The sequence below is a fragment of the Hippocampus zosterae genome, chromosome 3 (assembly GCF_025434085.1).
Source record: "Hippocampus zosterae strain Florida chromosome 3, ASM2543408v3, whole genome shotgun sequence".
NCBI classification, from domain to species: domain Eukaryota; kingdom Metazoa; phylum Chordata; class Actinopteri; order Syngnathiformes; family Syngnathidae; genus Hippocampus; species Hippocampus zosterae.
The window spans coordinates 5,489,065-5,514,593 of record NC_067453.1 but is presented as its reverse complement, the minus strand read 5'-3'; the positions used below and the strand labels follow the sequence as shown (position 1 = coordinate 5,514,593).

At 46.9% G+C, this 25,529-nt stretch overlaps 1 protein-coding gene across 2 annotated transcripts in view; it reads left to right on the top strand.

The window, feature by feature from the left end:
- Positions 1 to 25,529, top strand: part of calb2a (calbindin 2a) — a 33,428-nt gene that overhangs the window by 4,452 nt on the left and 3,447 nt on the right. Inside the window, exons 2-9 of one of the 2 annotated variants that reach the window (XM_052061010.1) lie at positions 121 to 197; positions 339 to 428; positions 7,536 to 7,616; positions 10,063 to 10,119; positions 23,416 to 23,493; positions 24,245 to 24,300; positions 24,411 to 24,450; positions 24,567 to 24,620. In XM_052061010.1, the coding sequence (XP_051916970.1) occupies positions 121 to 197; positions 339 to 428; positions 7,536 to 7,616; positions 10,063 to 10,119; positions 23,416 to 23,493; positions 24,245 to 24,300; positions 24,411 to 24,450; positions 24,567 to 24,620 (533 nt within the window). The remainder of the gene's footprint in view (positions 1 to 120; positions 198 to 338; positions 429 to 7,535; positions 7,617 to 10,062; positions 10,120 to 23,415; positions 23,494 to 24,244; positions 24,301 to 24,410; positions 24,451 to 24,566; positions 24,621 to 25,529) is intronic. The other variant, XM_052061011.1, reaches the window with a different exon arrangement.

Here is a 25,529-nt window from a genome sequence, read left to right as displayed (position 1 = left end):
TGACATAAAAATCATGGATGTGCAAAATAGGTTTGTATTTTAATAACAGAACTCATGTGCTATGAAAGGGACGACAATACTTGAATGCATATTGTTATTTATGTGCTTTTCCCTTTAAAGGCAATGGTTATATCGAAGGGAAGGAGTTGGAGAATTTTTTTCGGGAGCTGGAAACCGCCCGCAGGGGAGCTGGCGTGGTGAGTCTAGTAGGCACTCAGAACACATTGTACACAGTCCCTCACATTTTATTTTTTCTTAATTATGAATGCCGCTGTTGTGAAAGCGCTATATAAATCAGCATGTATTGTATTGTATTGTATTGTATTGTACGTTTGTAGGACCCTTCAAACCCAACATTCAGAGAAAAGATGAATGACTTCATGCAGAAGTTTGACAAGAACAAAGATGGAAGAATTGAGATGTCAGAGGTAAGGCACTGGGTGGATGCTTGTTATTCTGCATAAAACTTTGCAGTGAAAAACTAATAGAGCATGTATAGATGAAACATTACATGTTGGGGAAATGCTCCAGAAGTGAATGTTTAGACTAGTGGTCAGCAACCTTTTTTTTTTTTTTAAACAATAGAATTCAATACATTAAAGAATAACACAGTTAAATACTATCCAGTCTTGAAAGTTTTAGCCGGTATTCAAAAAACAAAATAATACAAATTTCCCCCTCAGGAATAATGAAGATGTCTCAAATGTAATGGAAACATGATCGTATTTCACTTATGATGCTACATGAAAGGATAGTCAGGTTAGCAAACGCCACATCCGCGGTAGGATCCCACTTAAATGGGATCTTAACAGAAGTAAGGCGGGTTAAGGGAAGCGCCATCTGGCTGTATCCGCGGATAAAACGTCTGTAGAAGTTGGCGAACCCCAAGAAGCGCTGCAGTTCCTTGCGGCTGGTAGGAACCGGCCAGTTAGTGACCGCACGCGTCTTAATGGGGTCCGCTCGTAGCCTGCCCTGTTCTATAATGAACCCCAGGAAGGAGATGACGGGGACATGGAACTCACACTTTTCTGCCTTGACGAAGAGCCGGTTCTCCAGTAAACGTTGTAGCACCAGCCTAACATGTTGCCGGTACTCATGTAATGAACGGGAAAAAAATCAAAATGTCGTCAAGATAAACGAAACAGAAAAGGTTAATCATGTCCCGTAACACGTCGTTAATAAGATTCTGGAATACGGCAGGGGCGTTTGTGAGTCCAAAAGGCATAACTAAATATTCAAAATGGCCCAGGGGGGTCTTAAACGCGGTTTTCCATTCGTCGCCCTCCCGGATGCGAACCAAATGGTAAGGGCTGCGCAAGTCTAGTTTCGAGAAGACCGTGGCAGATTGCAGTGGGGCGAAGGCGGAGTCTATCAAGGGTAAGGGGTATTTATTCTTGATCGTGATCTCGTTCAATCCCCGATAGTCTACGCAGGGTCGGAGGGTCTTATCCTTCTTCCCCACGAAGAAAAAACCCGCCCCTAACGGTGAGCGTGATGGTCTGATGAGACCTGCTGCGAGCGAGCTGTTGATGTATTCCGTCAACGCCTCACGCTCGGGTTGGGATACCTGATACAGCCGCGAGGTCGGCAACGGGGCGCCCGCCTGCAGGTCTATAGCGCAATCGTAGGGGCGGTGTGGGGGCAAGGAGCGCGCGCGATCCTCGCTAAATACTTCCCTAAGATCCCGATAGCACTCCGGCACTCCGTCAAGGCAGATCTCCTCGGGGGGAGCGACGCGTTCGTGCTTCCCGACGGCTGATTGTAAGCAGTGCTGATAACAGTATTGGCTCCAGCTATCGATTGCTGGGCGCGCCCACGAAATCACGGGGTTATGCGTCTGAAGCCAGGGTAATCCGAGGATGATCGGAGCGTTGCGGGACCGCATTACGTAAAAACGGCGATGCTCAATATGATTGCCGGATAGTAGAAGCTTTAGCGGCTCCGTTCGATGCGTTACTACCGCCAGGAGACGCCCATCAAGATCACGCACCCGCTTTTTTTCAATCAATTCCTCTAAAAAGCAACCCAGCTCGGACGCGAGACTGGTGTCCATCAAACAGTCATCCGCTCCTGAATCTACCAGGGCCCGAACCCGCCTTGACCGGGACCCACCGAATACCTCCCCGTCGAGCTCAAGTCTGTTGGGGTGTCCCGGTCGCTTGTCGACTCGCCTAGGCTCGGGGGGTGACGCGCGAGGTCGTAACTCACAGTACTCGGGGTGGGCATGGAAAGACGACCCCGGATAGCTGGTTGCGGCGTGAGGAGGTGGTTGGGCGCTGTCTGTCGTAGCACGGTCGCGGAGACGGCGCCTTCCTTCCTCCGCACCAACGTCCTTGCCGCCCAGCTGCATCGGTTCCTCCGTGGTTGCTGTCTCCCGGCCCCGGGAGTGCTCACCGAACCCACGATATTCCTCACGGTACGTGGTGCGTCGAGACGGATACCGATCACTTCCACCCTCCCGGCCTCGCTCCCTCAGGCGATTGTCCATGAGGAGGGAGAGGTCGATCAGCTCCTCCAAATCGGTGCTCTGGTCGCGGGTCGCCAGCTCGTCCTTGAGTAGCGAGTTTAGGCCACGGCGAAACAGTCCACACAGGGCTCGATCGCCGTATCCACTCTGTGCGGCCAGGATCCGGAACTCAATGGAGTAGTCTGCGACCGACCGCCTTCCCTGGTGAAGGGCGAGTAGCCGACCCTCCGCCTCTCTGCCCCGCACGGGATGGTGGAACACCCGACGAAAGGCTGCCACGAAGTCAGGGAATGATGAACAGAGATTCGGCTTAGCGTCACTGGTCGCAATCGCCCACGACGCCGCCGGACCTGTTAACAGACTCATGACATAAGCCACCTTGGCGGCGTCATTAGCGTAGGCAGACGGCTGTTGGTCAAATAAGAGAGAGCACTAGTGTAGGAAGTGTCCACACTGCCCGTGCTCACCCCCGTAAAGAGGGGGGTGTGGAAGCGAGGGCTCCCTCGACATAGAGGGATATGAGGAGGGCGCTTCCAGGGTGGTAGGACGAACCCCGGGAGGTGGTGGTCTCCGTTCCTCCACCCGAACTAAGCGAGGTTCGAATTCATCGAACCGATGAGCCAGCATGGAGACCGCGCCGCGGAGTTCCGTAATGGCTTGGCCGTGCTGACTCATTTGTTGCTCTTGTCGGGAAAGAGCGGAAAATATCTTTTCGATGTCTGCGGGATCCATGGTGGCCGGAGAATTCTGTCACGTTGCGCCCGAGGCGATGAAAAATCGCCTCGTGCACAACCAAAATAACGAGGTGGAGCCCAGGAAAAAGCAGACACGAAAAGATCTTGTATGAAAAACAAAGGGTTTTAATACGAACAGAAAGAGCCCGACAGGGAAAACGGTAACAGAAAACGCTGGTCAAATAAGGACCAGGAAATAAGGAAAAACAACCGAAAACGCTCGCGAAAAAACAAAGAGCGAGGAAGTATTGAGATCAGTAATCTAGAGCAAATAACAATTTGGATGAAAACGCGAATAACAATAGTAGTGGCCGTAAGGCAAAAAGGCAGCGAGTAAATTCGAACGATGAAATAGCGAGAGAGAGCAATGGCACGGTAAGGAATTCTCCGGCAGTGAGAGGACTGCCGGAGTCTCTTAATAAAGGAGGGTAATCAGCCCGAAATTACGAACAGGTGTGCAGAACAGGCGGAGGAAAAAACCCGCCACCTGCTGGCGGGCACGCGACGTGACACATATGGCGTAAACATAAACGTTACTTGCAAATGTGGATGATCAAAAGATGACACCATTGTTTGCTTATTTGGTCCAGTGGTTCAGTGGTTATTGGTAGTGATGGCAAAATGAAGCCCCATAAAGCAGTGAAGCCTAAATCTTGCTCTGAACACATCATAATATGTATTTGAGGAGTGTTTATACACAAATTGTTCTGTGTTACAATTAGGGACTCGACACCACAAAATGTGAAGGGGAATCCATAGCGTTTCTTTGTCGCTTTTATTTCGAACAACACGAACCTCTCGTATCATTTCCTGAATCGGTCACGTGGTACACCCCCCTTCGCGGGGCTTCAAACGTCACCACTGACGTCATCGACACGCGCTTCGACTCCCCATTCATGAACCACTCATCTAGATTACTCGGCACACGCTTCAGGGATTCGACCTGTGGAGCACATCACTAGTTATTGGTTTGCAGCGGCGATCGTGATGACTCTGTCTGCTTTATCACTTTCGTGGGTGGACTTCTGGTTGAATGGGTTTGTTGTGTTGCCAATGTTGATGGCCAACATACAAAACCTTGACTTTTTTTTCAGCATTTTGGCCACGACATTTGTGGAAGAAGAAGAATCTGTGCTTTTGTGGTTGTGCCTTCTCAGTAGTACGCGTGTACCAGAACTGATTTTGTTGGAGAGGAATGTCGGCGCTATTTGATTTGTCGCCGATGGCCCCGAGGCACTTGTGTTTTTTTTGGGGGGCCTAGAATGGGCAGCATTTTTCACAGCCTCGTTTTGCTCAGCGGACATGTCGGCGCTGTTGGACACTCGGTGTCGGTGCGGCTGGATGGATGGCTGCTGTAGCTGAGGATGAGGAGAAAGGCGTGTCGGCGTGCAGCGTGGGTGCATATTTGGAATTGAGAGTCGGCACTTATAATGGAAGCGGATTTACATGGGACAGCAGCAGTGAACTAATCTCTTTTTTTAGTCATTGGACGCTACAACTTCTTGTTTTCTTTCAAACTTAACGTGTAGCATACGTGTGCACATTTTGAGCATGACGTCTTTAATCCACTGGTGAAAGGACACTTTGATTCTCTCCTCTTTCATCTACAACTGCTTCAAACAACAGAGCGTATGCTGGTATAAGGTTATGAGTGTATAACTGTCCATGTCTTTTGTGTTTTGTTATATTACCATATCACCTTATTATTTTATTTTATTTTAACTGTTCTGTAAAGTGCTTTGTCACAGCTGCTGCTGTTGCGAGAGCGCGATATAAATAAATATGTTGATTTACTTGTTTCTAATTTACCTTCTGATGGTTCTTTTAAAGTTATATTTAAAATTGAGTTTTGTAGTTAAAATTCAGGTTCAAGTCTAACATTACCGCTGGGTTTTTAATTTGTTTGTTTGTTTGTTTGTTTGTTTGTTTTATTTTATTGAGCATATATAGTACATGCAATAACAGGTTGACAAAGGTCAAACAAAATTATAAAAGGAAAATTAGAAATAGTTAAAAGAGAAAAAAAAAACACATCACAGTTATATGCTCAAAGGAGTAGGAGGAAGTAAATAACTTATCTAGTCCTACCCCTTATTATGTAACTGATTGTTCATTTTTCAAAACTAAGAAATAAAAAACTACATATCATTAAATATTTTTACCCTTGTGTATACTATGCTATTCTATTTCTACACCTTCCGGTTTGTATATATATTGTTATTCTTTCTTCTTTTGTATTTCAATTTTCTGATATTCATTATAATTAGCATTCCTTGAATACAACTGTTAAGTTGATCAAAATCCAAAACAAGAACAAACAGTTATATTACTATATTTTATAAGTATATCAAATGTATCTATTTTAATTCAGATTCATGTAGTTATTTTGCACTAATCTTTTGAATTTGTTTTTGAACTCCTCCAACGATTTACTCATTTTCAGATCCGTTTCAAGCTTATTCCATAGATTGACACCAATTACTGATACACACCTTTGCTTAATGTTTGTTCTTGTTCTGGATTTTTTGTATTGATTAGTGCCCCTTAGATGATACCAGCTCTCTCTAATTTCAAAAAGCTGCTGGATATTTTGACAAAGGAGGTTGTTATGTGCTTTATACATTAATTGAGTAATTTTGTAGTCAACCAGGTCGTAGAATTTCATTGTGTTTAATTTGATGAATATTGGATTTGTGGGTTCTATATATTTCGACCTGTTGATTATTCTGATTGCTTTTTTTTGTAATTTTAAAACAGGGAGTGTGTTCGTTTTACAGGCTTTTCCCCATATTTCTACACAGTAGGTCAGATATGGTAGTAATAATGAGTAATATAATGTATACAAAGAGCTCTTATTCAACACATCCTTCGTTTTGTGGAGTATCCCGATAGTTTTGGATACTTTTCTTTTTATGTTATCTATGTGTGGCTTCCAGGATAGTTTGGTATCTATTACTAGTCCAAGAAACTTATATTCATAGACGCGTTCTATTTCAATTGAATTTATCTTTATTTTAATGTGGTCTTTAATTTGATTCAGTTTTAGAGCATCTCCTGGTGACTGATAACTTTCTCCTTTTTTCTGTCTGCCAGTGACAATTCTGCCAGTTTTGCCTTCTCTGGAGAAAATTGTTTTCCACCCAAACACTGACCTAATTGGTGCAGTGCCAGAGTGAATCTACAGGCCCATGTTGACCTGCCGTCATTGACACGCAGATCGAAGTGTCAAACATAAGTGTGATAGGCCTCCTTATTGCTGCGTATTAACCGGCCCAAAGGAAGCAGGTATAGATTGGGCAATGAGGGTCCCAGGATTGCGCCCTGTGGAACAACACAGATCATGGCCATTAGGTCTGAGTCACAACCACCAATTTCAACAAAGTACGTCTTGTCCTTGAGATAGGGTTTAGAGCAATTTAGAGCGTGACCAGATATTCCCACCCGGTGTTCAGACCTCTGTAACAAGATCACTTGGCTGAATGTGTTAAAGGCAGTGCTCAGGTCAAGTAGAACTAAGACTGAGACTTTGCCTGAATCTCCGTTCAGGCAGGCATCAATTTATCGTTCAACAAACAACTCAGTTTTGAATAAATGGTGACAAAATGTGGAAATTGGGACTCAATTCAACTAAAATGTATTTGTAGAGCACTTTAAAACAAGCACCTTTACATACAAAGTACTGAACATGAAGCATTCAGACAACAAAGTTAAACAGTGATGAGATTGACAGTTTACTTGGTGACCTTGGGTGCGAAGGGCGACCTCCTTGAGCTACAGCGCGTTGGAGGAGGTTGAGGGAGTGACCAAAACTTGGATGCTGCTAATGCCAAACAGATATAAGGCACATTAAATGAGCTACACCTGCCATTGGCTTGCAACCAGTTCAGGGTGCAAAAAAAATATAAACTTTGTTGAAACACCAACACAATCAAAGGGTTCATAAATCTCTGAACAGAACCCCACGTCTTAAATTGTCACTCGCTCCTCTGTCCCTGGACCATAACGCCAAGAACTGCTCCGCAGAAATGCTCTAAACGGATTTGGACCGCCAATCTGCGGAAAATTCTGAAACAAAACCAAGTCTCATGCCTTTTCAAATGTTTCATGATTCCTCTAAGAACATACAAAACATTTGAACGTACAAAAACTTGAATAAAAAAATATCTCTCTTGGGTTTTTGGATGTTAAAGTATATTATATATAGTATATTGTGTGAGACTTACAGTATCTATTTACAACTTTACAGTCAAAAAGTTCCTTAACTGCTCTCGCTAAAGAGAGTCGCAAACTTTTGTTTTCATCTCTCCCGTTTTTCTGTCATTCTATCTCTGTAGCTGGCCCAGATTCTTCCCACTGAAGAGAACTTCTTGCTCTTCTTCAGACAATTTGTCAGCTCCAGTGCTGAGTTCATGGAGGTAGGCTTTTTTTTGTGTTTTAACTGAAATTGGTTTTATTTAGTATTATCTTGTTATGCTGCCCCCTCCTCAACAAGAAGCTATTCAGATTTTGATATTTACATTAATTGGAAAAATGGTTCTTGGTTGATGTATTGTTTGATGCAAAGACTTCAGGCAGGGCTATCAAGCACAGCTGTTATGTTTCGATCTGGTTGCGTTTGGTTTTGATTCCTCATGTGCCCTTTTTTCGCCACCTGTTCTCGTTATCAGTGTTCCTTGTGTGTAACCAATTAGGTCCCTCAACCCTTTGTGTGTTGTCCGTGTGTTTGTCGTTGTCTCGTCACTTAGCTTGTATTTAGTTCCCTGAGTTGTGAGCTGTGAGTATCTGAGCATACATGTGCTCCTGTCATGTTTTGTTTCCTGTTATAGTTTGGTTTAATACTTGTGATTTCCAGGCATTTTTTTTTAGTACTTCGACTCAGCATGACTTAGATTTGTTCTTGATTTTACTGTTTGGTGCTTTCTACCGCCTTTTATTACCGATTTGTCTTACTGTTTATTGTGCATGTTAAATTGCTCCATGTACAGCACTTTGTATGCAGCAATGGCTGTTTGAAAGTGCTCTATAAATATTGTTGACTTGAATTGACTTGACTACTTCGATTTAGTATTTTTTTTTTCCATTGTACTGCTGTGTGTATTTTTTTTGTTAAATACATTTTGGTCAATCCACCCTGCCTCCCTGCTTTTTGGGGTCCTACAACTACCCTCACGCAAAACGTGACGACAGCAAACAAATGCTGTTTTGTGTATATCGCGAATGCAGTTCCGGTCAGGTATCGGATTCAAATATGTAAAGAAGGAAATGCAAATTCTGGTGGATGAACCATGTGACTGGAGACTGGATGCAAAACATTATTAGCACAGCAATAGCATTCTTTACAACCCACGGGGTCAAATTTGCGCCCTATTAATTCTACTACTCAAATGCTCCCCTTAAATCCCAAAGGGTCAGATTTGGCCCTAATCCTAAATTAGGATTAAAGCATTGAATATTTGAAGGAAAACCCATATATTTTGGTGTTCAGTGAACATATAGCCACCATTTAATGTATAATTGATCATTTTCCAAAGAAGAAAAAGGTTCTTGGGTTCTCCAGGGTTAACAGTCGTTCTCAATCATGTGCTAACATCATTCAATGCAGTCATTTTAGGAAATATTTGTTGCAAATGTCTAAGAAATCTATGGAAAGGTCAAATGCAAAGTAAACTTGGCTAGCCATCTTTTGAGCAATAGTAACGGCTAAAATAATTTTAAGCAAAATGTTAATTTTTTAGTGCGACGATGCAATGGATCCCCACGGATAAGCTTGAAACGTTGCTTTCCGAATCGATTTGTACACTTTCTCCATTGAGCTGTGCCATTGTTGTTCTTTGAATGACGTCATATTTCCGGGTTTGTCGCTCACCATGATCTCACAGGGGGGAGGGCGGGGAGGGACGATGAATTGGTGGAATATTGAATTACTTGTGACATAAAAAGACTGCATTTGGCATTGTTTTTGAAATGATTTCAAACTTGCTCTTTAATAATCCCAAATTTGGCAAAAGTCATTTGTTGCTATGTGCAGGATGAATAATGAATGATTGTCGAAGTTACACAACACTGTCCTCAGAGCGTTGAAAGCTACATGGAATATGAAATAATTTAGTCTCCCCAATCCCTGCTGAAGATAAGAATAGGGCAGATTTTGTGTTAGCTTGGCAGCCACAAAAGAATGGAGTCAGTTATGAACCAATTGTATGCAGGGGAAAAGGTGTCCTTCTCCTCAGTGTCATTCAAAGGAAATAATGAAATGAGAGGAGGGGGGCAACGAAAGGAGAATATCTGGAGAATGCAAGGATGGACGACTGCAAACAGTCACATAGGAAACTTAATGAAATGTCAATGGGAAGCTGAGAGCCAGATTTTGAGGACATAAAACAAGAAAAGGAGTGTTTGTTGACGGATGTGTGTGGAAGGAAGTGAGCAAAGAGATTTTCAAGGGTTACAGGGAGAAAGCGGGACCTTCTATTTTCAGGGGCATGTATAATGGATCACACCACTGCGAGCTCCTCTGCAGGGCCGAGCAAATGAGAAGTGGAACGATGGGGACGAGAGGAGATGAGCAAGGAGGGGAGGACAATCCATCTTTGACATGGAGTCCTTCTTCGGACATGGACAGCGACGAGATTAAAGCATTCATTTAAATGACTGCCTGACTTTGTCTTGCTTGTAACCGCGTGTCCTTTGCTTCCTTTGTCTGTGTATTATGGTGAATGGGAGTTTTTTCTTTTTCCTGTTGGAAGAATGTCTATTCACAGCCAGTACTGTAACACAAACTACTGGGCTTTAAACAAAATCTCGGGAGCAACGTAATAAACTCAATGCATTTTTTTGTTTTGTTTTCCCCCTTTCTTTCAGGCATGGCGACGATATGATACAGACCGCAGTGGCTACATTGAAGCGAATGAATTGAAGGTTTGAATTTAATTTTACTACTAAAATGACCAAAGGATGGCACCTTTAATGGTGGAAAAGGCATTAAACACACTCGCAACCATAACAAGAACACGTTTATTAACTTATGGATGGTCATGAATTCAAATTTTTCATTTTGACTTTCCTTCTCCCATCGCTCATTCAATCTTCCAAGCACAGCATTCAGCCTAAACTGGAATAACCCTTTCATCTTATACTGTACATATCGATGGCGTGGGGCGGATTCCTCATACTATCATACACCTCATTTTTTATTGGTCAATAATTTGTAAAAGTAACTCCAACACATAAGGACTGACCCAGTTATTTTGTGAAAAAAATTTAAAAGTTACCCAATTGTGTCTTTGGAAAATTCGTTTATGATTTCTTTATATTTTCTTTGTTGATCTGTTTTTCTGGATTATTTGACTTGTTTTTTTTTTGCTTCCCTCTCTGGCCAACGAATAATCAACTCTGTGTTGTAATTGTATTCATTTTTTGTGGTTTCTGTTATGTTACTGTATAGCTCTTAACTGGGACACACTAATAAAAAGAGAGTAAAGCATGTTAATGAAACAATCGGCCACTTTTATTTGTGTTAGGATACTCATAATTTGGCCGTTAGAATGACATCAGATGGGGGTGCTTATCAAGGAGTGTGTGTGTGTGTGTGTGTGTGTGTGTTGGGCTGCATGGAACAATTTGGTGTGGTTTTCAAATAGGCATCACAGGTTGTTGTTTAGTGCTCATTTTTAATTAACAACTGGGCAAAGTCAGAACAGCCGTCCACAACCAGCCCATCCGCGGGGTCTATAAAGCATGCACTGCTTTTATTTTGGTGTTTGCAGTGCAAACACAATCAGCGAATGTTCTTCACTGTTTCCAACTTAGAGATATTGTCGCTGTATTTACTGATTTTTCCGCCTTTTAACTAATTGCAGCAATACCAACTGTGATCTTCATGTTATCAACATCAGAATCAGAATCAGAATCATCTTTATTGGCCAAGTATGTAGAACACACAAGGAATTTGTCTCCGGTATAACACGCTGCACTAGTATCATCGTAAACAACAAAATCATTGAACCATTTTAAAGTATACCTGTAAGGAGCGACGGCCCGGCGAAGTGAAGTGAAGTACTCGAAGAGCGGTGGTACACTGTTTTTATTCAGCACACGTACGATCATTTATATACCAGCAAAGCGGACGTTAGTGTAAACAAACGTCCAGCCCACCCGGGGGCTGTGATTGGTTGGTAGCGAGCGGCAGCGGGGGCCGCCGATTGGCTGATCAGTCTCGCGGCGCGAAATTCAAATGTCAGAGTTCTCAGAGGGCATTTGTGGTTGCTACAAATACTCCCCTGTTAGAAAGTCCTTGGCAGGCTGAGTCCGAATTAGGATAGTGATGAAAGTTCATGGTTGGGCGTGCAGGCGGTCGGGCGGGCGGACGGCGCGTCCGGCTCGAGTGATGGTCAGCGGCGCGGGTTCGTCGTCGTCGTGGTAGGCCGGTTTCAGGCGGTCGATTGAGACCCAATCCTGTCGACCATGGATGTTGAGGCGGTAGGCCTTGTCGTTACGTTGCTCCACGGCGTACGGGCCGCGGTATGGTCGAGTTAGAGGCGGGCGGTGGGCGTCGTTCCTTACGAAAACGTGAGTACAGGTTAACAGCGACTTCGGTACTCGTCTGCTGCGCTGGTCTTGGTAGGTCTGGAGTACGGGTCGGTACTTTCCGATGGTGCGTCGGAGATCGGCGAGATAGGCCGTGGAGTCGGCGGCGTCTTTGCTGGACGGGAAGAACTCCCCGGGAACGGCGATGGTTTCACCGAATACCATCTCGGCTGAGGAGACACCGAGACCTTCTTTCGGAGTCGTCCGCATTCCGAGAAGTACCCAGGGCAATTGGGCACTCCAGTCTGGTCCAGTGCAGCGGGCCATGAGCGCTGCCTTCAACGTGCGGTGAGTGCGCTCGGCAATTCCGTTGGCGGCGGGGTTGAAAGCAGTCGTATGATGCACAGTCGTTCCCATGAGCTGACCAAGGGCGGTCCAGAGCTGTGACGTGAATGAAGAACCTCGCTCGGAGGTGATATCGTCAGGGACTCCGAATCTGCTGACCCAGCCTTGGAGAAGGGCGGCGGCGCAGTCTTGTGCAGTGGCTCCTTTCATTGGGATCGCCTCAGGCCATCGAGTCGACCGCTCGGTGGACGTGAAGAGATACTGGTAGCCGTCTGAAGGTGGCAGCGGTCCAACTATGTCGACGTGAAGATGGCCGAAGCGACGTCGGGGTTGTGGAAACTGGCCGATACCGGATTCTGTATGTTGGCCGATCTTACTGGCTTGGCATTGGAGGCAGTTGCGAGCCCAGGCTCGTACGTCTTTGTTGATTCCATGCCATACAAACTTCTCGGTCATCAGTTTGGCGGTTGATCTTCCAGACGGGTGTGATAAACCATGGATAATATCGAACATTTGACGTCGGAGCGTTTTCGGGATGAGTGGCCGAGGGCGTTGCCTGCTCACATCGCAGAGTAAGGTGCGTCCGTCGTCGCCAAACGGTACGTCTTCCCATCTCAGGCCTGTGACGGACTGACGATAGTCAGCGGTGCCCTTCTGATCAGCCACTTGGGCGTCGGCGATGGCTCCGTAGTCGACGCCAAGATGGACGGCGTTGATTTCCACTCGTGACAGGGCGTCGGCTACTGGATTCTTTTCACCAGGGACGTACTCTATCTCGCATCCGAATTCTGCGATGGCGGAGAGATGACGCTGCTGACGGGCGGACCACGGGTCCCCAGCTTTGGTGAAGGCGTGTACGAGGGGGCGGTGGTCGGTACGGATCTTGAACGGCGTTCCTTCCAGCAGGTGGCGGAAATGTCGCACAGCCAGGTATACAGCGAGAAGTTCGCGGTCGAACGTACTGTATCGGGTTTCAGGTTGGCGTAACTTCTGACTGAAGAATCCCAGAGGCTGCGGGATACCGTTGATGACCTGCTCCACCACACCTCCTACAGCAACGTTACTTGCGTCGGTCGTCAGTTGAAGCGGAGCCGCCGGCTTCGGGAATGTCAATGTCGCGGCCTTGGCGAGGGCGGCTTTCGTAGCTTCGAACGATTTGCTCTGGGCGGGGGTCCATTCCAGGTGTTTCGGGTTGCCGCTGAGCGCATCGTATAGCGGGGCCATGACGTGGGCGAGGCGAGGCAGGAAACGATGGTAATAGTTCACCATCCCAGTGAACTCTTGGAGAGTCTTGACCGTTTTCGGCGTAGGGAACTCGTGGATGGCGTTGACTTTAGCGGGCAGGGGGCGGACTCCGGAAACGTCGATCTCGTAACCGAGGAACTCTACTTTCGACGCGCCGAAAACGCACTTGTCTCGTCGTACTACCAAGCCGTTGTCGCGGAGCAGTTGGAGGACGTTTCGGACGTGGTCGTGATGTTCTGCCTTCGTCTTCGAATGGATGAGGATGTCGTCGACGTAACATACACAGTACGACAGTTCGCCGAGGATGATGTCCATGAGGCGTTGAAAGGTGGCGCCGGAGTTGCGAAGACCGAACGTTGAGTAGTAGAAGATGTAGGAGCCGAACGGCGTGATGATCGCTGTTTTGGGGACGTCGGGCTCGTGGACGGGAACTTGAAAATAACCTTTCAAGATGTCCAGTTTCGTGAAGTATCTGGCGCCGTCCAACTCGTTGGTGATGTCCGCGATGTTGGGTAGGGGATAGTGATCCGGTTCCGTCTTCACATTCAGCAGGCGGTAGTCTCCACACGGCCGCCATGAACCGTCAGTGGCATGGCTGGTTGTGACGTCGGTTTTGGTCTGTGGCGGGGTAGATGGAGCGGCATGCTCCGGTGTCGACCAGGAATTCACGATTGGAGATGGCATCGGTGACGTAGAACCCCTGGTTCGGGTTGGCGATCGTGCAAACGTAACTGTGATGAGGGCGCCACGCCGCCGGCGTTACTGTCGGCGGGTGGCCGTGGCGTTTTTTGAGAACTTGCAGTTCGGGAGGCAGTTTCTCGCGTCTCTGCCGAACTTGTCATGGTAGCTGCAAATACCAGACGGTAGCATGTAGCCGCGGGACCACTGGTTCTGGGGCGGAGCTTGACGGCGATCATGCGGTGGGCCTGGACGGTGGCGCACGGCATTGATGTCTGCGTCCACAATGGGCGGGGCTAGTGTGCTGCAGGCGGCGGCGACCGGCGTCGATTTCTCGGCGGCTCTGGCTGCGGTAATCAGGTCATCGGCTTTGGCGACTAGCGCGGACATTGACAGTGTATTGGCGTCGTGGAGGGCGGCGCGAACTGAGGACGGGATGGACTGTAGCCATAGCTCGCGCATGAGGTCGACTTTGCGAGGCTGGCCAGTAGACGGATCGGCGCCGGGTAGTCGGGCGAGTGACTGCATCTCGTTCCACAAACTGAGAGCTGTGCGGTCGCCTAGATCCTGACTGGGCATGGCGAGCAGTCGTTTGGCGCGGGCGCTGACGGTAAGAGTATACTCTTTCAGCAGATGATCTTTCAACGAGTCGTACGTGATTTCGTCGTCTTGTTGGTCCAACCATGCCGAAACGTGCTGGAAAACGCCGTCGGGGACGGCTTCTAAGACGTAGTCCGCTTTTGTTCTCGGATCTGTGACTTTCCGGAGGCGGAATTGTACTTCGGCCCGGCGAAACCAGGAAACGGGTTCCTGAGTGCTGAAAGGCGGCAGTTTCACCGAGACGGCGTGGATTGCGAGGTTGTTGTCGGACGGCGTCTGCGGGGGTGGAGTGGTCGACATCTTGAGTCTCGAAGGTTGCGTGTTGAGAACGGCGAAGGGTCACCAGTTGTAAGGAGCGACGGCCCGGCGAAGTGAAGTGAAGTACTCGAAGAGCGGTGGTACACTGTTTTTATTCAGCACACGTACGATCATTTATATACCAGCAAAGCGGACGTTAGTGTAAACAAACGTCCAGCCCACCCGGGGGCTGTGATTGGTTGGTAGCGAGCGGCAGCGGGGGCCGCCGATTGGCTGATCAGTCTCGCGGCGCGAAATTCAAATGTCAGAGTTCTCAGAGGGCATTTGTGGTTGCTACATACCAGTAGTTTTGTAGTACCATTTTGTGGTGCAAGAAGAGTGACTATGTCAGTGACTGTTTAAGGAGTTAATGGCTAGAGGGAAGAAGCTGTTTAATTGTCTACTGGATTTGGTGCGCATGGATCTGTAGCGTCTGCCTGAGGGGAGTGGCTGAAAAAGGTGGTGGGCAGGGTGCGGGGGATCCAGGAGGATTTTCCGTGCCCTTGTCTTGATTCTTGCAGTGTGCAAGTCCTCAAGAGTGGGTAGGGCGGTGCCAACGATTTTTTCTGCCGTCCTAACTGTCCGTTGAAGTCGGATTTTGTCCTTTTTTGTGGGTGCCCAAACCAAACCGTGATGGAAGAACACAGGATTGATTCGATGACTGCCGTGTAGAACTGTCGTAGCACCTCCTGTGGCAGGCCATGCTTCCTCAGCAGCCTCAGGAAGTACATCCGCTGCCGGGCCTTTTTCAGGATGGAGATGGTGTTGACTTCCCACTTCATGTCCTGGGAGACTGTGATTCCCAGGAACTTGAAGGTCTCGACGGTTGACACAGGGCAGTTGGATAGTGTGAGGGGAAACTGAGGAGAAGAATGTTTCCTGAAGTCCACGATCATCTCTACAGTCTTGAGCGTGTTCAGCCCGAGGTTGTGTCGGCCGCACCAGAGCTCCAGCTGCTCCACTTGTTGGCGGTACGCAGACTCGTCGCCGTCTTTGATGAGACCGATGACCGTGGTGTCGTCTGCGAATTTTATGAGTTTGACAGCTGGATCTGTTGAGGTGCAATCGTTTGTGTAGAGAGAGAAGAGCAGTGGCGAGAGGACACATCCCTGTGGGGCTCCAGTGCTGGTGGTGCGTATTGATGATGTTGTTTCTCCCAGTCTCACCTGTTGTGTCCGTCCCGTCAGGAAGCTGAGGATCCACTGGCAGATCGTAGGGGACACACCGAGGTGGAGTAGTTTGGGGGTGAGGAGTTCCGGGATGATGGTGTTGAACGCAGAGCTGAAATCCACAAACAGAATCCTTGCGTAGGTCCTTGTGCTGTCGAGGTGCTTGAGGATGTAGTGCAGACCTATGTTGACTGCGTCTTCCACAGACCTGTTTGCCCGGTAGGCAAACTGGAGAGGGTCCAGCATGGGTCCAGTGACGTTCTTTGGGTGGTTCAGCACAAGGCGTTCAAAGGACTTCATGACCACAGACGTCAGGGCGACAGGCCTATAGTCGTTCAGTTCCGATGTTGCCGATTTCTTGGGAACTGGGATGATGGTAGACTGTTTGAAGCAGGATGGGACCTCACACAGCTCCAGGGATCTGTTGAAGATTTGTGTTAAGACCGGAGCCAGCTGGTCAGCGCAGAATTTCAGGCAGGAGGGGGACACTTTGTTGGGCCCCGGAGCTTTCTTGATCTTTTGCTGCTTGAAGAGCTGTCTCACGTCCTGTTCGTGGATCTGCAGTGGAGAAAAAGAGGGTGGGGGGGTAGGTAGAGTGGTTTCTGGTAGAGGTGGGTGTGTATGGGAAATGGTGGTGTCCTTTTCAAATCGGCACATTTCTTGCATGATGGAGGGATGATTTGCCCTGATAATCATTGTGAGGAGTCCAAAGAATGGCTAATAGTGGTTATCTTAAATATATAGAAAGAAATATGGACTCTTTAGAGATGAATTAGGCGGTACCGTGCACGTCCGACTCAGAGTACAGAGGTGCAGGGTTCGATTCTGTGTCTAACCTTCCTGCGTGGGTTTTGTCCGGGTACTCTGGTTTCCTCCTACATTCCAAAAATATGCAGGCTGATTAAACACTCTCAATTGTCCCTAGGTGTGAGTGTGAGCGCGGATGGTTGTTTGTCTCCGTGTGCCGTGCGATTGGCTGGCAACCAGTTCAGGGTGTCCCCTGCCTGCTGACCATATCTACAAAAGCAACAGCTTATTAAATAATACAATTTACCGATTTACATAAAAAGACAATGAGTACATATTCAACACATTTGGGGTTATCATGTTGGTACGGCCCTCGGAAACCCTTTCAGTTTCTCACATGGCCCTTTTAGAAAACTTATTTGTGTCGTGGTTGGTATGGGATGAGGACCCAAATGCCGGGAAGCGGGGTTGGCTAGGCAAATAGGCTCTTAAAAAATAAAAATAATACCGGTAATTCAATATGAAAAGAGAACAAAAATCAAACAAGTACTTGGATTAATACTTGGACTAAACATAAGTGGCTGAGGGAGCTATTTGGAGGGACCGTTTTGACAAACACAGGTGAACACACCAACCTAACAAGAGACACACTGGACAAAAGGAAAACATGACAAAACGTTGAGAGGGAAGAAATTTCATCTGTGCTGTATGTTATATGGTACACATACAGTACATTTGACAATAAAGTTTTATCCAATCCAATCCAAAACTAACCAAAACCAAAATCCACAAAACAACTGTCGCCGTTTTCGAAGGGGTTTCTCGTTTGGCACATGCCGGACAGCGGTCAGGCCAGCCAAGTTAAGCCAGCCACTAAAATAATTGGTCATACTCTGCATAACGGTAATGTGCCGCCATCTTCTAAATTAACGCAAAACAATAAGTCAGGACACCAATTCCTCGTTAGGCTTTAATTGCAAATATATTCATAGTGGTGGGCAATCATTATTCAGCCAGCCCAGTCTGTCCATCGTTGTTGGTGACAACCGATTGGCATCTTGTCAACTTATAGCCGTTCTTTTTGGATGAAACATTGTGAATATTATGATTGTTATTATTATTATTACCAGTCCTCTCGAGAGGGGTTGGACTCTCTTTCACTCTGGAGTTGCTCACGGTGAGAGGCGCAGGGCAGGTGTGGGCATACTTATTGCCCCCCGGCTCAGTGCCTGTACATTGGGGTTCACACCGGTGGACGAGAGGGTTGCATCCCTCCGCCTGCGGGTGGGGGGACGGGTCCTGACTGTTGTTTGTGCATATGCACCAAACAGCAGCTCAGCATACCCACCCTTTTTGGAGTCCTTGGAGGGTGTGCTGGAGAGTACTCCTGCTGGGGACTCCCTTGTTCTACTGGGGGACTTCAATGCTCACGTGGGCAATGACAGTGAGACCTGGAGGGGCGTGATTGGGAGGAACGGCCCCCCCGATCAGAACTCGAGTGGTGTTTTGTTATTGGACTTCTGTGCTCGTCACGGACTGTCCATAACGAACACCTTGTTCAAACATAAGGGTGTCCACGTGTGCACTTGGCACCAGGACACCCTAGGCCGTAGTTCGATGATCGACCTTGTGGTCGTGTCATCGGATTTGCGGCCGCATGTTCTGGACACTCGGGTGAAGAGAGGGGCGGAGCTGTCAACTGATCACCACCTGGTGGTGAGTAGGCTCCGATGGTGGGGGAAGATGCCGGTCCGTCCTGGCAGACCCAAACGTATTGTGAGGGTTTGTTGGGAGCGTCTGGCGGAATCCCCTGTCAGAAGGAGTTTCAACTCCCACCTCCGACAGAGCTTTTCCCATGTTCCGGGGGAGACGGGGGACATTGAGTCCGAGTGGACCATGTTCCGTGCCTCTATTATTGAGGCGGCCAATCTGAGTTGTGGCCGTAAGGTGGTTGGTGCCTGTCGTGGCGGCAACCCTCGTACTCGCTGGTGGACACCAGGAGTAAGGGATGCCGTCAAGCTGAAGAAGGAGTCCTATCGAGCCTTTATGGCCTGTGGGACCCCAGAGGCAGCTGACGGGTACCGACTGGCCAAGCGGAACGCAGCTTCGGTGGTTGCCGAGGCAAAAACCCGAGCATGGGAAGAGTTCGGTGAGGCCATGGAAGCCGACTTCCGGACGGCTTCGAGGAAATTCTGGTCCACCATCCGACGTCTCAGGAGGGGGAAGCAGTGCACCACGAACACTGTGTACAGTGGGGATGGGGCGCTGCTGACTTCGACTCGGGACATTGTGAACCGGTGGGCAGAGTACTTCGAAGACCTCCTCAACTCCACCAACATGCCTTCCTTGGAGGAAGCAGAGCCTGGGGACTCTGAGGTGGGCTCTCCTATCTCTGTGGTTGAAGTCACCGATGTGGTTAAAAAGCTCCTCGGTGGCAAGGCCCCAGGGGTGGATGAGATCCGCCCGGAGTTCCTCAAGGTTCTGGATGTTGTGGGGCTGTCCTGGTTGACACGCCTCTGCAACATCGCGTGGTCAACGGGGAGAGTGCCTCTGGATTGGCAGACCGGGGTGGTAGTCCCTCTTTTTAAAAAGGGGGACCGGAGGGTGTGTTCCAACTACAGAGGGATCACACTCCTCAGCCTCCGTGGTAAGGTCTATTCAGGGGTGCTGGAGAGGAGGGTCCGTCAGGAAGTCGAGCCTCAGATTGAGGAGGAGCAGTGTGGTTTTCGTCCCGGCCGTGGAACAGTGGACCAGCTCTACACCCTTAGCAGGGTTCTCGAGGGTATGTGGGAATTCGCCCAACCAGTCTACATGTGTTTTGTGGACTTGGAGAAGGCGTTTGACCGTGTCCCTCGGGGAGTTCTGTGGGGGGTGCTTCGTGGGTATGGGGTACCGAACCCCCTGATACGGGCTGTTCGGTCACTATACCACCGATGTCAGAGTTTGGTTCGCATTGCCGACAGTAAGTCGGAATCGTTTCCAGTGAGGGTAGGACTCCGCCAAGGCTGCCCTTTGTCACCGATTCTGTTCATAACCTTCATGGACAGAATCTCTAGGCGCAGCCGAAGCGTTGAGGGGGTCCGTTTTGGTGGCCTCAGTATTGCATCCCTGCTTTTTGCAGATGATGTGGTGCTGTTGGCTCCTTCAAACAGGGCTCTCCAACTCTCACTGGAGCGTTTCGCAGCCGAGTGTGAAGCGGTTGGGATGAAAATCAGCACCTCCAAATCTGAAACCATGGTCCTCAGTCGGAAAAGGGTGGAGTGCCCCCTCCGGGTCGGGGGGGAGATCTTGCCCCAAGTGGAGGAGTTTAAGTATCTTGGGGTCTTGTTCACGAGTGAGGGCAGGAGGGAGCGAGAGATCGACAGGCGGATCGGTGCAGCGTCTGCTGTGATGCGGACGTTGTATCGGTCTGTCGTGGTGAAGAAGGAGCTGAGCCAAAGGGCGAAGCTCTCAATTTACCGGTCGATCTACGTTCCAACCCTCATCTATGGTCACGAGCTATGGGTCGTGACCGAAAGAACCTGATCCCGGATACAAGCGGCCGAAATGAGTTTTCTCCGCAGGGTGTCCGGGCTCTCCCTTAGCGATAAGGTGAGAAGCTCGGTCATCCGGGAGGGGCTCCGAGTCGAGCCGCTTCTCCTCCACATCGAGAGGAGCCAGATGAGGTGGCTTGGGCATCTGATTCGGATGCCTCCTGAGCGCCTCCCTGGTGAGGTGTTCCGGGCATGTCCCACCGGGAGGAGACCCCGAGGAAGACCCAGGACACGCTGGAGAGACTATGTCACCCAGCTTGCCTGGGAACGCCTCGGGATCCCCCGGGGAGAGCTGGAAGAAGTAGCTAGGGAGAGGGAAGTCTGGGCTTCCCTGCTAAAGCTGTTGCCCCCGCGACCCGGCCCCGGATAAGCGGTAGAAGATGGATGGATGGATGGATTATTATTATTGTCATCTTTTTCTGAAGACTCCAACGCAACCCGCCTGGCCACCTGTTGCTTTGGACCTCAACCTGGCTGCAATACCCACACTGTAAAAACGATGTGTTGGCTGAAAAACAAAAAACCAACAACAACAAAAAAACAAGACATAGCGATCTCCATGGGCATTTGAAGCATACAGTCTTTCAGTTGGGCCACTGTTGATTACATGACATATCTAGCCCTGCTAAAGAGAACTTAGTTATACACATCTGTTGGTATTTTTTTTCCTCAAGTTTTCGTGTGAAGCAAACGTCTTATGTTTTACAGTCCTGCCAAGGCTCATGTCGACTGTGAACTTTTGTTCGATTTCGACTCGCAGTCATACTTTAGCGCTCACAACACTGTACCGCTTGAGTTGCGTGCTCTAAATGAACACTCCAAACTGTGCATAGATACAATACAATACAATACATACAATACATACTGATTTATATAGCGCTTTTACAACAGCGGCAGCTGTAACAAAGCGCTTAACAAAACCGTTCACATAAAGTAAAATAAATGAACACAACACATAAAACACGGACAGTCGTGCAGTCCTAACCACTTTTCCGTCACACGCTTGGTTGTTTGAAGCAGTTTGAGATGAAAGAGGAGAGAGAATCAAAGTGTCCTTTAACCAGTGGATCAGAGACGTCATACTCAAAATGTGCACACGTCGGCTACAAACTAAGTTTCAAAGTCAACAAGAAGCTGTAGCATCCATTGACGAAAAAAGAGATTGGTTCACTTTTCCTGTCGCATGGAAATCCATTTCAATTCCAAGCGGCGACTCTCGGTTCCAAATACGCATCGGCGCTCTGCGCCAACGCTCCTCTCTCCTCATCCTCAACTTCAACAGCCATCCATCCCGCCGCACCAACGCCGACTGTCCCACAGCGCCGACATATCCACTGAACAAAACGGGGTTGTGAAAAATGCTGACCATTACAGGCCATTATAGATGGGAAAGATTGTTTGTCTACAAGCGCCTCTGTCATGATTCCGTTCTGTTAGCCTCCAGCAGGTGGCTGAGGTGGGCTCATTCATTGCAGCTGCTCACTTGTCTCACATCAGTCACGCATCATGATCACGGACTACTTAAGAACTGTTACCCCGACCGCTTAGCATCAGATAATTAGCCTTGCTCAAGCCATTATTCCAAGTACAATTTTCTTGACTTTCCCAGATTTTGCTCTGTTTTTCTCTCGGCTCGTTATGTTGTTCTCTGTTTTCTTGTAGCTCGTCATTTTATTTACCGGTAATAAGACTATTCTCGAATTAGATTTTTTTGTACTTTTGAAACAAGCTAGTATTTCCCTTGCCTTTTGCAAGCGCTTTTTAGGTGCCAAGATCTTAACCTTCTCTACATTTGTAGGATCCACCTCTATCCGGATAATTCGCAGCGTGGGATCCACTGCGACCGTGCCACGAGCCCAAAGTCAGTTGAGGACAAGCGCTGTAGAAAATGGATGAAGGCCTGAGAAATGTGACGCGCTAATGTGCTTGTGCTCTCATGAACTGCAGCTGCCATGCTTGCTATGCAATGTTTCTTAAACAAGTACTGTACCTATGCGTTTTTGTTTTGGTGAAGTGGGATTGCTTTATATTTGCCGTTATATGCAATAGCAAATACATTTTACATGATCAACTAGGACAAAGTGGCATGAATATCAATGCAATCAATGTTATTAGATTTCAGGATTTAAAAATGAATCCCTTCTTATGCCTGGATAAAAAATCCACACCGCCCCTTATTTTCACATTGGATTCCTGTCTGGAGGTACTTTGTCTTTATTTTTTGATGAACAGGAACATTATGTTTGACTGAAGACAATATATTTTTTTTAACGATATTTTCTCTTTTTCAGAATAAAAGCAATCTGCATTGTTTCTACAATCCACCTTCTAGAAAACATTTGCTTGAATTTTGTTAAGCAAAGTACCAAACTGTGGGAGCAAGCAGGTTTACATCATGGTTACATAAGCTCTGTTTGTCGTTGTGAGATCATATTTCCAAGGTGCAAATCAGGTGCGGGTCCTTCAGTGCTTTTAAAAAAAATGCAAAGGAGTTTGCAGGCATCAGATGTGAAAATGTGGCTGGGCTGCGGGTGGTACCAAAAGTAAACTTTTGCAGTAATGCATTCATTCATTCATTCATCTTCCGTGCCGCTTGATCCTCACGAGGGCCGCGGCAGTAATGCATTGATACCTTTTTATGTCAATATAACAAGTACAGTCTAGCGGGACAAATAAAGGATATCTTAATCTTAATCTTAAATTACTTTTGACTTTTTGTTAAATCTCTTTGCTGATTTAAACAGCATCTTTTTTCATTATTTATTACATGTTACGTATGGTCATCACCCATCACATCAAAACTCTTAAAACACAAAGAATCAACAGTGAAAATGCACATTCCAGGTTATATACTGCCTGTTACAATTTTATACTGTTTCATATCATTTTCACCTCGCCCTGATGGTTTTAAATAACACTTTTAATGTGATCATGAAGATGTATATGGCCAAACATTATTTAAAGACCCTTCTCACGAAAATGATTTTTCTACACTGATTCTGCAGTTATGATATATGTGCTTTCATGTGTGTGCGTGTGTGTGTGCGTGTGTGCGCGTGTGTGTGCGTGCTTAGGGCTTTCTCTCGGACCTCTTGAAGAAGGCTAACAGAAACTACGACGAGCACAAGCTTCATGAATACACACAGACCATAGTAAGGGCTCTTTCCCATGTGAGAAAGCTCTCGCAAGCACGTTATGTGTACATAATTGTGTCCTAAACCTGTACAAGATGGTTATTAAATACAATTTGTAGGATGAAAAGATATTAAATATAATATGGTTGTCATTTCTCATTAGTGTTTTTATTTTATTTTATTTGAAGACTAGAATGAATCCAAATAACAAAATCACAACAAGTCCAGTCGGATGAAGGTTGATGTTTTTTTATCGTAATTTTTTTTAAACATAATTTTACTCCGGGGACATCCATTTTGTGCCTGAGCGGTCTGGGCAGCTGATGTCCTGCAGGTTGTGTGTTTACAAGCCAGATGTGCTAACATCTGCTACTTCTTGGAGGCCCCAGAGGTGACCTGACCTGATTTGCTGTAGCAGGTTGACATCACACATGGATTCACTTCAGTAAATCTTTAAGAATGTGCATAAGAATAATGTTGGAAATGGATGCAGCATTTGAAAAGTAACGAAGATGTTCTTCAGCACCATTTAAATAAAATGCAATGGTGGTTTTTAAATACAAATGTTAATTCAGACTGATGTGAAAAAAATCCCAACTCACCTTGAAGAAACGATTCGGTTGTCCCTTTACTGGTGTTTTTTTTTGGAAAGTTGTAGATGCAATTTGAAAAGTTAGACTCAACTGCTATCCATCTTGATTTTGCTCAGCATTTTGTCATACCGACTGCATTAACCTCTGCTTCTTCCCATTGCTGCTTTGCTTTGTAGCTCAGGATGTTTGATCTGAATGGAGACGGAAAACTGGGCCTTTCAGAGATGGCGAGGTAATGTGCAATTTCATTTCCCTCTGGTCATGTTTAGATTGAAACCCATTATCTGCATCTTGATATAAATGAAAATTTTAGTCCATTGATTAAATCTACCACTCTCCCAGACTTCTACCTGTTCAGGAGAATTTCCTGCTGAAATTCCAGGTAGAGTCCTGCACATAACAAATAGACAAAAGCTTTTGTGATGTTTCTTGCTGATTAGTTAGATTATTCATTGTGACCTCGAAATGAAAGTTGAATCATCTTTTTATTTTATACAGGGTGTCAAGCTGACTAGTGAGCAGTTCAATGCAATCTTTACATATTATGACAAGGTAGGTTGTGAAACTAAATTTAAAATTGTACTGTATTTCTGGACCGAGCAATTTAATAAGTGTCTGGGATGAAAATTGCAAATGCAAATTAATTTATAGAGCACATTCCACAACAGTTGCAGCTAGAGCAAAGCACTTTACATATAAAATATAACGCAACTGGCGGCCCGGTGGTCCAGTGGTTTGCGGGTCGACCTCACAGTGCAGAGGTACCGGGGTGTGAATTTCGGATTGGACAGAGAGGGGACTTGCCTTACATTTGACGGAAGGTTATTCCAGAGCGACTGACCGGCAACAGAAAAGACTCGATCCCCTCTTAGGTGTCGCTTAGTCCTCGGCACCTTCAGTACGCTTCTCCCACATGCAGTTATCACACATTGATGTGGGACTTGTGTGTGTGAATTTGGAAATACTGCAATGACGTTTGTTTTTAAACGGCCAATTACTGCTTGTTATTGAAACATCCTTTGCATTTCGTCAGGATCGTTTTTTCATAGACAAGAATCGTGTGCGAGCAGGTACTGCCCGCGGCAGCTAAGAGATATTCAGACTCATCTTTCAATGACACTCCGCCACGGCTCCGCTTCCCGAAGCCAAGAACGAGCAACTATGTGTGCGTGCGTTAACGTCCTGCCAGCTATTATGAGCTTGCTTTAACACATCTAGTGGAACCAAAACGCGCTGGATGCATATTTTCTTGATAAACCATGTATATTATTCCTTCTGACTAGCGCAGGGACACTTTAACCATTGTTTGCAAGAAATAAATGTGATGAGTGAGGGAACATAAAAGTTGGTCAAAAGAACTGTTGAAAATGATGATTGTTCATAGAAATATTTCAGCGGGATCTGAATTGTTCATCTTGGTGGGGAAATGATTATTCTAGAGTTTATTTGCACTCTGCTCCT